The sequence below is a fragment of the Eptesicus fuscus genome, chromosome 23, assembly GCF_027574615.1.
Source record: "Eptesicus fuscus isolate TK198812 chromosome 23, DD_ASM_mEF_20220401, whole genome shotgun sequence".
NCBI classification, from domain to species: Eukaryota; Metazoa; Chordata; class Mammalia; order Chiroptera; family Vespertilionidae; genus Eptesicus; species Eptesicus fuscus.
This window is the reverse complement of record NC_072495.1, coordinates 20,932,241-20,945,838: the sequence shown is the minus strand read 5'-3', so window position 1 is coordinate 20,945,838 and position 13,598 is coordinate 20,932,241. Positions and strand designations below refer to the sequence as shown.

The following is a 13,598-nucleotide window of genomic DNA, read 5'->3' as shown; positions in this document are numbered from 1 at the left end:
GAGCGCGCGCGGGAGCGAGCTTTGAAAGTTGACCGCAGCGCCGGGGAGCGGGTTTCCGGGTGATCATGGTGGCGCTGCCGGGCCTCGGGAGCGGCCTGCAGCCCTGGTGCCCGGTGGATCTCAGCCCAGGTGAGGAGACGAGGCCTCGAGAATCGGGGAGGCAGGGCGGTGGTATTCTGCGCCCGTGATGCTCTTCCAGCCTAGGCCTGGGCTGGGGTGGGGTGGGGTGGGGTGGAAGTGGGTCGTTTGGCTGTGCAAGGTCTGGGCCCTGCAGATCTGCACTCTCAGCGAGCCGGGTTTAGAACAGAGCTAAAATAGAATCACGTCAAAAAAAAAAAAAAAAGAGCTTATGTTGCCCGATATCGTTTAGTTCTTTTGCATGTTTTCTCGGCCTTCCCCTTCTTATTCTGCAAATCTGCACGCTAGGATCCCCTTGGAAGACTCAGATGTGACCTGACAGGTCTTTCAACCTTTCTCCTTAAGGTCTTTTAACCTTTCTTCTTCAGGTCTTTTAACCTTTCCCCTTGTCTCCTTAATAAATGGCCAAATCTTGGGCCTGCCATAGGAGAGCCTTCACTCTTCACCGCAATCTTTTCCAGTCGTGTCATCTTTGGAGTCAGAGATAACTCGGATTGATCTCTTGGCTCTACTGCTTAGCATCCATCAGCAAGTTGCTTAACCTTGCTAAGCCTTGGTTTCCTTATCTGTCAAATGGGACATCATAGCTACCTCTTAGGGGTTTGTGAAGATTAGTACCCTGTACTGCTGAAAAAAAAAAATACTAATAACTCACGCTTTACATTTAATATCTGCGCTGTAGCTATTTTGTTCATTTTCAATCATGTAGAGGAGACGCATTATATTTTCCAGGTCTTCTTTCAGGCAGTGCATTTTATACCTTTGGAAGCAGTGCTGTGGGAAGCTGCTTGAGGTAGAGTGAGACTCCCTCCTTCAGGGTCAAGTTCAAGTGCAAAAGACGATGGGCAAATTGTATCTAAGGAAGATGGATCTAGTTAACTGCAGGCTTTTTACCCGTTGAGCACAGTATACTGTCAAAACTGTGCAAGAAAGGTTGAGGCCTACCATCTCTGGGTGTTCTTCATCCATAAAACCCTGCCCAAGGTTTCTATATCGGTGTGAGCAAATATTTAAAGAATATTCATTTGAAGGAGCACCTGGTTTTGTGGTGGTGGTGGTTTTATTCAAACATGTTTGTTAAGCTCATCACCGGGGTACAAAAGAGGCTGGGGAAGATGCTCCCAAAATGCAGAAAAAACGATTAGGCCCTTTCCATTCAACACAGGGAGGCCGTGCCCCTCTCGAATACTGAGGTGAGGCCCCCCACCCCTCCAAACACACTCCGCTCAAACACAGGGACACGGCCCTGGTGCATGAGGAAGGATCGGACTTAAGGCTTCTCTATCCCAACATCATCAGAGAAAGGTTAGGTTACAAAGGCAGAGTCCACCTCTCCTGCCACTCAGGGACCCAGGGTGGGGCCTGGAGTGATGGTTCCTTTTGCACCTTTCTTCTGTTTGCCTTTTCCAAATCATATCTTTGCGGGGGAGGGGCGGGGGGGAGGGGGGAGCGATGGATATGTGCCCTGACCTGGAACCTCTGGCGTTCAACCACTGAGCCACACCGGCTGGGCTCTGTCAGTGTATTTTGAAATCACTGAATATTTCTCTGAGTGTGGATCTGGCTTGCCTCCTCTAGTTTAAACTTCTTGGGGAAATTGTGTCTTTTTTTTTTTTTAACATGCTAATTATTCTCCAAGGGCCCAATAAAGTATTTTATATGAGCTTATTAAAATAGTTATAAGACTTTCACAAAGGGACATCTGGAGCCATCTTTGATTAACTTCTTTCTTCTCCAGACTGAATGTATGGGACAGCTGGATAATTAAGTATTTTGAAATTTCATTCCCCCTAACTGTTTTATGTAAAAAGTGTTTTTCTCCTTGATATTTTTAGACGATAACAACCTAATAACCAAATGTCAGTTATAATTAAAAATATATATATTTTCTTAACTTTTTCTGCTCTCCTTTAATTATGCTTATATGATGGTATAATTAAATGTGAGTTGTGCCTAATAAACTTTTCTTGAATCTACCTGGAGTCCAAAAATGATTGGTTTCTTACTTTCTATAGAGCACTTACTGGTTTAATTGCATTTTCCTACCAGAATGGGTGGAAACAGTTTGGGAACTGGACTTCACGGAGACTGAGCCTTTGGATCCCAGCATAGAAGCAGAAATTATCGAGACTGGATTGGATGCATTCACAAAACTCCATGAAAGCCTTTTCCGCTTTGCTACTGAAGAACATGGATCTACAGAGGTAAAAGTTTTTAAAAAAAGGAAAGCAAGGAAAATCAAGCTAGCCACGTTTAGGCATTAGAAATAGAATATTAAAAGTCATTATTATCTTTTTAGTGAACAGTTCATAAGGAACATGAGAGGAGTAGCATAAAGAATGTGAATCATTCACTGGACTATCCTAATAGCTTTTTTCCAGAAGGTTCAGGTATTAATCTGTGATATTTTTTCAAGTCATGACTTAAAATTTTTTTTTTTCTTTTTACTGATTTTGGAGAGAGAAATGAAGTGGGGGGGGGGGAGAGAGAGGAGAGAGACATTGATTTGTTGGTCCACTTATTTATACATTCATTGGTTGATTCTTGTAAGTGTCCTGAGTGGACATTGAACACACAACCTTGGCGTACCAGGACGATGCTCTAATCAGCTGAGCTACCCGGCCAGGGCTTCAAGTCATGACTTTTTCTAACAACAAATTAGAGGAAAAGAATATAGGCCAAAACAAGGGGGATGGGGGCGGGGTAGGCAGATAAAACGAAGGCCAAGGAAAATGCAATAACAATTTCAGTATGCCTTAACTTTAAGAAAACCTGATATTATAAATGGAGTAGTTAATTGAATTCAATTGGAACAGAGAGTTCCTTTATTTATTTATTTATTTTCTGAGAGTTCCTTTCAATATTGAGTTCTACCTAATGTGTTTATTAGTATTTAGTTCATTGATTGCTTTTCAGAAAACTGAAGGGCTTGGTGCCAGAACAAAATGTACCCAAATTCATCAATGGTTCTAATTCCTAGCTGAGGAAATCAGAAATTTAAATGTACATTGATGAATTAGAATGATTGATGAATTTGGGTACAAGGGGTAACTTGTCTGAGTAATCACTAATATAGGTTGTCCGAAAAGTCTCAGTGTTGTTTTTAACTGTAATAATTTTAGAAATATATATGCTTCAAACCTAGCAAAATTTTTTTAAGTTTAATTATTTAAATCTCATATACTTACTTATCTTTGTAATTTTGAATAATGCATTTTTAATTTTTTGTTTTAGACCTTTGAAGATGGCAAATGTTTATAATTAGGAGCCAGACTGGTCTATTCCCCCCTTTTAAGGCACTAAGTAGTTATTAAAATCAAATAATAGGAGATTTTTACATTTCTGTAATTACTGGCTTTTGTGATTTACTCCTCCCCCCAGATCTTTTGGACCTTCTTCGCCGAGAACAATATTTCTCACCGTGCGCTGGTGGCTTTATTCTATCACTTTGTTCAAACAGTCCACAAGAAAAACGCCAATGTGCAATATCGAGAATATGGCCTTCATGCCGCTGGTCTTTATTTTCTGCTGCTAGAAGTACCAGGTACGTAATTTGACGTGATAGGGCATATCTTTTGTCATTTAAAGTTTTTCTACATTGTTTTGAGCTCTTTTAAAAAAATTTTTTTTTTTAATCCACACATGGGGATATGTATTTATTTATTTGAGACAGAGGAAAGGAGACAGAGAAAAACATCGATGTGCGAGAGAAACACTGATTGCTTCTTGTACTCGCCCCAACTGAGGATCAAACCCACAACCTGGGCATGTGCCCTGACTAGGAATCAAACCTGCCACTTTTGGGTGTAATGGACGATGCTCTGACCAATATCATGCTGTGTCGATAACCTGATAGGACTAATCCGACAGGGCCAAGGCTGGAGGGGGAATGTTTCCACGCTATAGGGCCTCCACTGCACCCACCCCCACCTCGTATAAAATTCTGTTATTTCCCCCGACTCCCTGTCCACACTGAGGAAAACTGCCGTGGGGCATCTTTGTGTTATATCTCTCCTATGTGCTGTGGAAAAACAGGCTTAAACCATTCTAAGAAAGCATGAGAAGACTAGCTAGTAATGCTTGATGAGGAAAGCCTAGGCAAGGAATCTACTTATGAGCTTGTTCCACTTCCTTTGTTGTCAGGACACTTAGGTGGCTGTTCCTCCTGTGCGCAGTGAGGGAGTTCCTCCTCCCGATCACAACTCAGAGCAAAAGAGGGCTGAACATAGAGGGGGATGTAGCCAGAGAACCCAAAGGTTATATAATAAAGAAAAATCACAGCATTGGTCAGCTTTCCCCCTCGTCATGGTTTACATAAGTGCATTTGCAATAAATGTTAAGGATTTATTCTCTGTGATTTGAAAATTGATTAAAGGATACATAAAGCCTTGAACATTAATTTGTACTGGTTTTTTGTTTTGATTATTTTTTTGTTTGTTTTTTTCATTTTTTTAAGTGTTATTGCTTTGTAACAAATTAGCACAAACTGAGCCATTTGCCCTACGTAACTTCATTATCTCAGTTTCTGAGGTCAGAAGTCCAGGCACAGTGTGGCTACTAGACTCTCTGCTGGGGTCACACCGACTGAGATCGAGGTGTCAGCCCCAGCAGGTGCTCCTCTGGGGCTCAGTGTCTCCTTCTAAACTCAGTTGTTGGAAGAACTTGTTTCTTTATGGTTGTAGGACCGAGGACCCCTTTCTTGCTGGCTGTTAGCGAGGGAGCTCTCAGCTCCTAGAGGACCCCCACTTTTCTTGCCACATGGCCCCTCCAGCAATGGAGACTCTACCCGGGTTGAATCCTCCTCTCATTTTGATTTCCAGTCCTGTCTCTGACTTCCACGCTCAGCTTTAAAGAGCTCAATGATTTGATCAGGCCTCTCAGGAGGGTTTCCCTCTCTTAAGGTCTATGATTTGGGACTTAAATTACCTCCGAAAAATCCCTGCAGAGTAGGACTTAAATTAGCATGTGATTGGATAATAGTATTTACGTATGTTTTAATATCAGTTATTGGTGGATTAACCTCATCTGTTTGCAACGTGTGTTGCTCTCCAAGGTCTCCATTGAGTGCTCCAGGGATTAACAAGGTCTCTCTATTGTGCTGGCCAGACTCAAATGTGTATCAGCCCTGTGTGAGCTCTGAAGATTATTCCTCTTCTGACTCCTTAGAAATTGTTGTTTGCTCACTTTTTGCAGTTTTACCCCTGCATGCATAGCTTGTAATCAGCCCTCTGCAGATTGCTGGAGCTGTTTTTCTATGTAGCTTCCTCTTCTCCATTATTCTGCCCCATGAATTCCAGCTCCCTCTGCCTTTCTGCCTTGATTTCTGTAGTCTCACTTAGTAAGACCATAATGATGTGCCTGGGTTCACAGTTTTTCTACTGCTGTCCAGAAATTGCCTCAAAAATACAAAAACGGGCAATTTTAGGGTTTACTTCATTTGTTTCCCTTATCTTATTTCTATGCCGTGTCTTGCTCCATGTCTTAAAATGATTATTTTAACATTTTTTTGGTCTAGTTTTATAGTTGTTCACAATTAGGAAGACAGGAATAAAACCAGTTACTCCCTCCTGGCCAAATACAGAAATCTTGTTATTTATTTCTGATCAGCGCTTTTGCTAACCTATGGCTAAAGTTGAAAATGGTACTTTTTTTTTTTTTTTTGCAAAAGTGTCATTGTTACTCAAAGTTAGTGCAAATCCTGTTTTTGCTTTTGACATTTTTATCTGTTGTTACAGACATAATTGAAGACAATTCAATCTAACCTGCTTACTCTTTATTCTTTATGAATAGGCAGTGTAGCCAATCAAATATTCCACCCAGTGATGTTTGACAAATGTATACAGATTCTAAAGAAGAGCTGGCCTCAGGAATCTAACTGGAGTCGGAAAAGAAGGAAAGAACATCCTAAGAACTCTCAGGCTAATCCAAGAGGGCATAGAAAGAGAGGAAAGCCACCCAGGAAAGAGGATATTGAGGTAAGAAGTAAGAGGAATAATAAAGCATATCTTCACCAACACGTGATTTAAGAACTAACTTATATTGAAATATGGTTTCAGGCATAATGATTATAATCAAACGGTCCTAAAGTATCATCAGCTCTCCAATAGGACCAAGTTCATTTCTGTTTGGCCAGCTTTCAAACCTCCCTATCATCTCTCCTCAGCCTTGTACCCAGGTGTGCTTGACAACTTGCTAACAGGTATATTTGCCACATTATCTCGTTGTCATTAGAGACGGTGGTTGAATTATCCTGAGGACTCAGATCCATAAGAATGTAGAAGAATAGCATTAATTCTAAATTCTTGTATGATTAGGTAGGATGGTAGAGGTTCATTGATGTGAAAATGAAAACTTCTAAGACACATAAGAATCCTCATTGACACAAAAATATAGAGCTAGAAAGTATTGTAGCCCTCATCTAAATCCAGTGATTTGCCATTGTGAGCCTGGAGACCTGGAGCAGTCAGGGTCACCTCAGCAACTCAGCAACCCCCTGGCGTTTTCACGGGATTTGATTTGAGTAAATTGAAAACCCTGGGGAAAGTGTTAGGCCTTATTTTACAGCCAGCTATATATTTCTTCATAATCTAGATGGATGAAATTGTAGAAGAACAAGAAGATGAAGAAGACATGAGTTTTTCTGCCTGGGACCTCGGTCAAATTCGAAAAGCCGTCTTTCATCTTTTAAAGAATTTTTTAAGGCTTCTGTCCAAGTTTTCCTTGAAAGAAAAGCCACAGTGTGTACAGAATTGTATCGAGGTAAGTGAAAATTCCAAGAAACTTGGGACAATCTCAGAGGGCACAGATGAGGGAAATACTTAATGAGTAAGAAAAATCAGGCTGCTTCTTGGTATCTGTTTTCTAGGTCTTTGTGGCATTAACTAATTTTGAGCCAGTTCTTCATGAATTTCATGTTACACAAGCCAGGTGAGCCATTAAATCTCCCAGTGTTAAAATTTAAACAGTATAATAACTTTTGCTCTTAGCTGAAGTATGAATGTCATTTTATTCTAAGTGGCACATAGGTAAAATTTATTCATTTAAATATGGCTTATTAAATAGGGCCATATTTTAAGTAAAATCATACCCATTAACTAATCTTTGCTCTTTTTTTCTTTAGCAACTTTAACCAAGCGAAGTTCATCCCAGAACTGGCCTATCATGGATTGTATTTGCTCTGCACCCCAATTCATGGAGGAGACAAGGTAAAGGAGACAAGGATCTAAGTTAGTTATTGATTAAATTGAAGCATGCAAATCATGTAATGGAAAAACATTAGAAGTATTTGATGTAATGGCATTTCAACTTACCAGGCTATTTTTCATGACCTTACTATATATATCTTCTGTATAATAGGAAGTATAATTTATTATATTATTTTTATGTGCTTGAAATGTGGATGTGATAGAATTCACAGTAATACTTTCAATTTCCATGCCCTTTTTAACATTTAAAAAATAAAATGGATGGAAAAATCTATCCTTTTAGGTCCACAGTATCTCTAAAGATGCAGTGGTTTTTAACTGTGGAAGTACTGACTTGATGTTGGACAACTTTGGTTTTAGCCAGGCCTTTAATTAATTAACTTTGGACAGCTTGCCTTTAGAGTCTGTTTTATTATTATAAACTAGAAACAATAATATTACATATAAAATGGAAATGCCTTGCTTACCTCATGGAGTTGTTGTGAGGTTTTAAGATTAAATGTGGTAGCCGAAACCGGTTTGGCTCAGTGGATAGAGCGTTGGCCTGCGGACTCAAGGGTCCCAGGTTCGATTCTGGTCAAGGGCATGTACCTTGGTTGCGGGCACATCCCCAGTAGGGGTTGTGCAAGAGGCAGCTGATCGATGTTTCTCATCGATGTTTCTAACTCTCTATCCCTCTCTCTTCCTCTCTGTAAAAAATCAATAAAATATATTTTAAAAAAAAAAAGATTAAATGTGGTAAAATCTAGTAATATACACGAATGCGCTTAATGCAATACCCGGTACATTATTAGGTTTTTAGTAAATGTTTTACTTACTGGAGGAATGAATGAATGATCTGAGTAAATTATATGAGATGATACATGGGAAGGTCCTTTGTAAACTTCAGGTAAAACACAAGTGTGAATTATCATTCCTTTTCCCCCCTTGCTATAACGGGATCAGCAGCAGCATCCTTTGCCATCTGGAAAGAGAGCATGCAGAGAGAAACTAGATGATATTCCTATCATTATCTGCAAGCAGTGTTCTCACAGTTTCCATTGTGCGTTTATTGGTAATTATTTAAGAAATACATTCCTAATGGTCAGCCCCAAACCATGTCAACTTGACTAATCTTTAGACGCTGCAAATGGTTGCCTGTCATCTTCAAGGATTCTCTGTTATGCCTTAAATGGAATTTTCTCTTCTCTTCTAGGTCATCAGCTGTGTTTTCCATCAAATGCTAAATGTGATATTAATGTTGGAAGTGGGTGAAGGGTCCCATCATGCCCCCCTTGCTATAACTTCCTCGGCCATCAGCAGCAGAAACCAGGCAGTCCAGTTTATCAGGTGACGCACACGGCTTGGATTGTTACTCTCTCCTCTTTATCACTTTCCCCTTCATCTTCCGGGCCCTGTACTACCACCAAGATTTCTGACACCTCTGGGAACCAACAAATTTCTGGCCTGTTTATGGTTTGGGGGGGCGGGGGGGGGGCGGGCAAAATAAAGCACCTCGTAGCTCACCTAGTTCATGTGGTCGGGGTCACTGTGGTGACCTCCGCCTTGGGGCCTCGTGGAAAGGATAAGGAATCTAGTTCACCGGCCAGCACCGGCCTCCACCTTGATTGTCCCCAGCTGTGAGGTCAGCCTCTCCAGGTGATGACAGCGGCTTCTCCTCTGCTCTCCATCGTCTGCTTCCGTATTGACCACTCCTGCAAGTCTGCCGCCTCCTGTTCCTTTTTCTATTTCTCCCTCCTCCCGGCCTCTTCCCTTTTGTTCTTTGCCACTTTCCTTGTTTCTTTTCCCTTTCCTATTCCCTTCCCCTACAGAAAACACTTTCTTGATTAAAGGAGTTCGTTGGTTTTTACTTCTGTAGCAATAAGCGATAGACTAATTTTTCCCGCACGAGCCACTGAGCTTCACCTAAAAAGTTTCATGTTTTAGCATTATTGGGAAAGACCTATTTGCCGTCATTGGCCATATTGAATATTTGGTGGGAAAAAAAACGTGGCCAGTATGCACCTGAGAGTGTGTACATTTACGGTACGTAATGTGCTTGACGATTTGAGGGTGGTGGAATCCATATAGAGACTGTCATTCAATAAATAAAACGTTGCAAGTGGAAACCCTCACTTTGGCTTTTCTGTCAGAGCTCATGATGCAGAAGTATCCATATAACACTACAAACAAACTTCACCCTACACATGGGTCCAATCTGGGCATTATAGTAATTTCTTCTTGGGCTAAAGTTTGGAGAGGTACTATTACAAATGCACTGAAGTGGTTGCATTTCAACGAGCTACCATGAGGTGGTACTGTGTCTTAGTCTATTTACCCCAAAATGATGTCTTTTCGAATCTTCATACGAAATGTACTAAGTAGTGCAATTAGTCCTGTGGAGATTGCACATTTGCTCCTCCCTGACCGCCGCTGTCTACTTGGCAGCAACTCTCCACAACCATGCCTGAGAGGAGGGCATGGGGTTCTGCTATGGCACTTTATGTCTTTACTCTCTAGTCACTGAAACAAACAGGTGTTTTTTTTTAAAGTTTATGACACTAATGCTTTATATTTCATTTTGCTATTTGCTTTCTTTTTTAAAAAATATATTTTATTGATTTTTTTACAGAGAGGAAGGGAGAGGGATAGAGAGTTAGAAACATCGATGAGAGAGAAACATCAATCAGCTGCCTCCTGCACTTTCCCTACTGGGGTTGTGCCCGCAACCAAGGTACATGCCCCTGACCGGAATCGAACCTGGGACCCTGCAGTCCGCAGGCTGACGCTCTATCCACTGAGCCAAACCAGTTAGGGCAAACAGGTTGTTTTTACTATTGAGGATTTCTAACACATAGGATTAGTGGGTTTTAGAAGAGTCAAGGAAAATGTGACTGTTTCATTGTAATTATAGGTATATTGTAAACAGAGGATGTGCTTTTTTTTTTTTTCATAGCTCACTTGTGGATGAACTAAAGGAAAGTATATTCCCAGTTCTTCGTATCTTACTCCAGCACATCTGTGCCAAGGTACCAGTTGCTTTCGTAATAATAAGAATAATTGTTAAATATTTAATATGTATGAAGTTAGATGTGTGTGTTTGTGTGTTTGTGTGCTTGGTAATGAGTCGGTGTCATTACTAAACATAGTTTTACTTAATATATTCACTAGCTGTTCTCCTGGACAGTGTCCTTTCGGGAATAAAAAAAAACTTTTAATTTTGGAAGTTTTCAAATGTATCAAGAAATGAAGGGACTAGGGTGATGAGCACCCATCTTCAACAATTTTGTGTCACTTGTACCCCAAAAAGATATTACTCCTGCACACTGGATTTTTTAAAACAAATTCCTTCATATTCTTTTACATATAAATATTTCTGTGTATCTCTAAAGAATACACACTCTCTAAGAACATAATCACAAAATACACAGTGATACTTTAAAGCCACCAAGTATCCAGTTAATGTTCCCATTTCTATGATTATCTCGTGAGTTTTTTATAACTGTTCAGAGAAATGATTCTTCACTTAAACTTGATGGATTCCAGGGGTTCATAAACTCCTTGCAGTCATGTGTTAAATTTGTATTTCTGAGGAGAGGTCCTACAGATTTCTTAGAGGTTAGTTTTTCAAGGGCTCTGAAACCTAAAATGTGTTGGCCATGTCTGTAACACTTGATCCCCGAACTAGTCGCGGTTACACCCACTAACTTTCCACTTGTGTCACAGCATGTTTCAGTTGCCAGGTGAGCAGCTTCTCAACCCTTGTGTTCCAGGTGGTAGATAAATCGGAGTATCGGACCTACGCAGCTCAGTCCCTGGTACAGCTGCTCAGCAAACTTCCTTGCGGGGAATATGCTACATTTATTGCCTGGCTTTACAGATATTCACGAAGCTCCAAGGTAAGGGAATACATCTGCAATAAAATCTTGGTTCCTGGTTCTGCAGCCTTCTAATGACAGCCAGATCCCAATGCACACGGGATCCTTCGGTTTTCATGACTGTGTGATGGAGATTCTTACGATTTTGCTCCACCAGATCCCACACCGGGTTTTTACTCTTGACGTTGCCTTGGCCCTGTTGGAACTGCCGGAAAGAGAGGCGGATCACACGCTGTCCTCGGAGCATCAGAAGTTCTTAAAGCATAAGTTCTTGGTGCAGGACATAATGTTTGACCGCTGTTTAGACAAGGCACCGACTGTCCGCAGCAAGGCATTGTCCAGTTTCGCACATTGCCTGGAGTTGTCTGCTAACAGCACATCGGAGAGCATACTGGAATTTCTGGTTAACAGTAAGTGACATGGAATTGGTCTTACGCTTGTCAAAAAATTGGACTTCAACCAAAGGACTTGTATGCATGCATATAAGCTTAACCAATAGACACAGACACCAGGGGGGTGAGGTCATGAGTGAGGGGTGTGGGGGGGGGGGACAAAGGGGACATAAGGACACATATGTAATACCTTAATCAATAAAGAAAAAAAAAATTGGACTTTAGGGGAATCATTCTTTGTTGTGGCAAAAATAGTTGTCTTTACTCTTGATATACTTTCATTCTTATAAACGTATCTCAGTATATTGTATTGTTGAATAACTTTTTAGACAGGCCTGAGGCATCTGAAAGGCCTATTTTATTTATTTATTTATTTATTTATTTATTTATTTAATTAAATATATTTTATTGACTTTTTTACAGAGAGGAAGGGAGAGGGGTAGAGAGTTAGAAACTTCGATGAGAGAGAAACATCGATCAGCTGCCTCCTGCACACCCCACACTGGGGATGTGCCCCCAACCAAGGTACATGCTCTTGACCAGAATTGAACCTGGACCCTTCAGTCCGCAGGCCGACGCTCTATCCACTGAGCCAAACCGGTTAGGGCTGAAAGGCCTATTTTAGAGGTGAGACTGGTGGCTGCCTTCACTGTCGCTGTGCATTGTTGGGTATTGGCTGTATGGGGCCTAATATCCCTTTCAAATGCGTTCCCAAGGAGAACGTTATTAATTGTTAGCAGTTTAGAATCGGCCTTCTGTTCAGGCCTAATTATTTTTATTTTGATTCCTCTGTGAATATTTACTTAGGGTTTATGATACTCTGGCTTTTTCCCTCTAATCTCTCTGCTTATTTTTAGGTCCTACAATTTTAGGACTAGAGAGCCAGCCTGGTACTTTCCTGAGAAATTCATCAGGTAATGAATGGGTCAATATGCTTTCAAATATTGAATAATTGTCTTTTTATTTAAAGGACTAGCTGGATATTTGAAATGTGTTTTTCATCTCCATATTTTTCTATTTTCATATTGCACTTGTTTCCTTCATCAAAGAAATTGAGATTCACTTCAGTAATGATGTGATAACTTAAATGTGTACTATGCCATGCTTGCATTATTAAAAGGTGTAATAAATTTTTACCTTAATGACTGAGCCCTTTTTCTAATTTATTATTTTTAAGCTTTTTCCTGTCAGAAGCAGACACTGAACTCTGGAGACTCAGGGGTGATCAATACAGACAGCAGTGGTGAAACAGTTGGATCCAGGGGTATGTCAGATTTTATCACAATCAAATGCATAATAACTATAAGTAGAGTCTAAAAACCTTGGATTTTTTTTTTTTATTAATTCACCTTAAGAATTGGAGCATCTCTTTTTCTTAAAAGTGGAGTAATTTCTGTTTTTTTATTATATCTGTACTTGATGTCCTTGCACTAGACTGTATTTGATTCTAAGATAAAGAATAAGCTACATTTCACTTTACATGTACCGAACACCAGTATTTCTTTAATACTTAAGAGAAGATTAGCAGATATTTTATTTTCTTATTAAAATCAACTGTTGTGAACTGTTGGAATTACTGACCAAAAAAGGACCAGTTACTAGGGAAAGTGCAGTAGAGATTAAATTTGTGTTTGGAGAAAAGTCGTCACAAAAAAGGGAATAGATGAACAATACTGTGGGACCCAGTCTTGTTCCCGGTTTTCGTTCCTTGTTCATTTGTCTACCATGTCATCTTGACTCAGCCATCCCTGAGGTTACTTTTATTTATTTATTTTTTATTATATTTTATTTTTTTATAAAACCTATTTCTTTGCCTATGGATTGCTCCCATGTGACAGAGGCCTAGTCTACCTTCAGGTGAGAGGATAATGGTTTTATTTTTTATTTTTTTTATCCCTACAGATTTACATTTTATCCAATATTTTTTTTTAAATATATTTTTTTTTATTGATTTTTTACAGAGAGGAAGAGAGAGGGATAGAGAGTTAGAAACATCGATGAGAGAA

At 40.1% G+C, this 13,598-nt stretch overlaps 1 protein-coding gene across 1 annotated transcript in view; it reads left to right on the top strand.

Moving 5' to 3' along the window:
- Window positions 1-36: 36 nt before the first annotated feature.
- NCAPD3 (non-SMC condensin II complex subunit D3) overlaps window positions 37-13,598 on the top strand; it is a 44,449-nt gene continuing 30,887 nt past the window's right edge. The window contains exons 1-13 of the mRNA XM_054712747.1: window positions 37-129; window positions 2,188-2,342; window positions 3,520-3,682; window positions 5,929-6,113; window positions 6,730-6,897; window positions 7,004-7,065; window positions 7,259-7,343; window positions 8,539-8,672; window positions 10,279-10,351; window positions 11,096-11,221; window positions 11,358-11,610; window positions 12,450-12,506; window positions 12,770-12,856. Coding sequence (XP_054568722.1) covers window positions 66-129; window positions 2,188-2,342; window positions 3,520-3,682; window positions 5,929-6,113; window positions 6,730-6,897; window positions 7,004-7,065; window positions 7,259-7,343; window positions 8,539-8,672; window positions 10,279-10,351; window positions 11,096-11,221; window positions 11,358-11,610; window positions 12,450-12,506; window positions 12,770-12,856 — 1,612 coding nt within the window. The 5' untranslated portion in view covers window positions 37-65. The remainder of the gene's footprint in view (window positions 130-2,187; window positions 2,343-3,519; window positions 3,683-5,928; window positions 6,114-6,729; window positions 6,898-7,003; window positions 7,066-7,258; window positions 7,344-8,538; window positions 8,673-10,278; window positions 10,352-11,095; window positions 11,222-11,357; window positions 11,611-12,449; window positions 12,507-12,769; window positions 12,857-13,598) is intronic.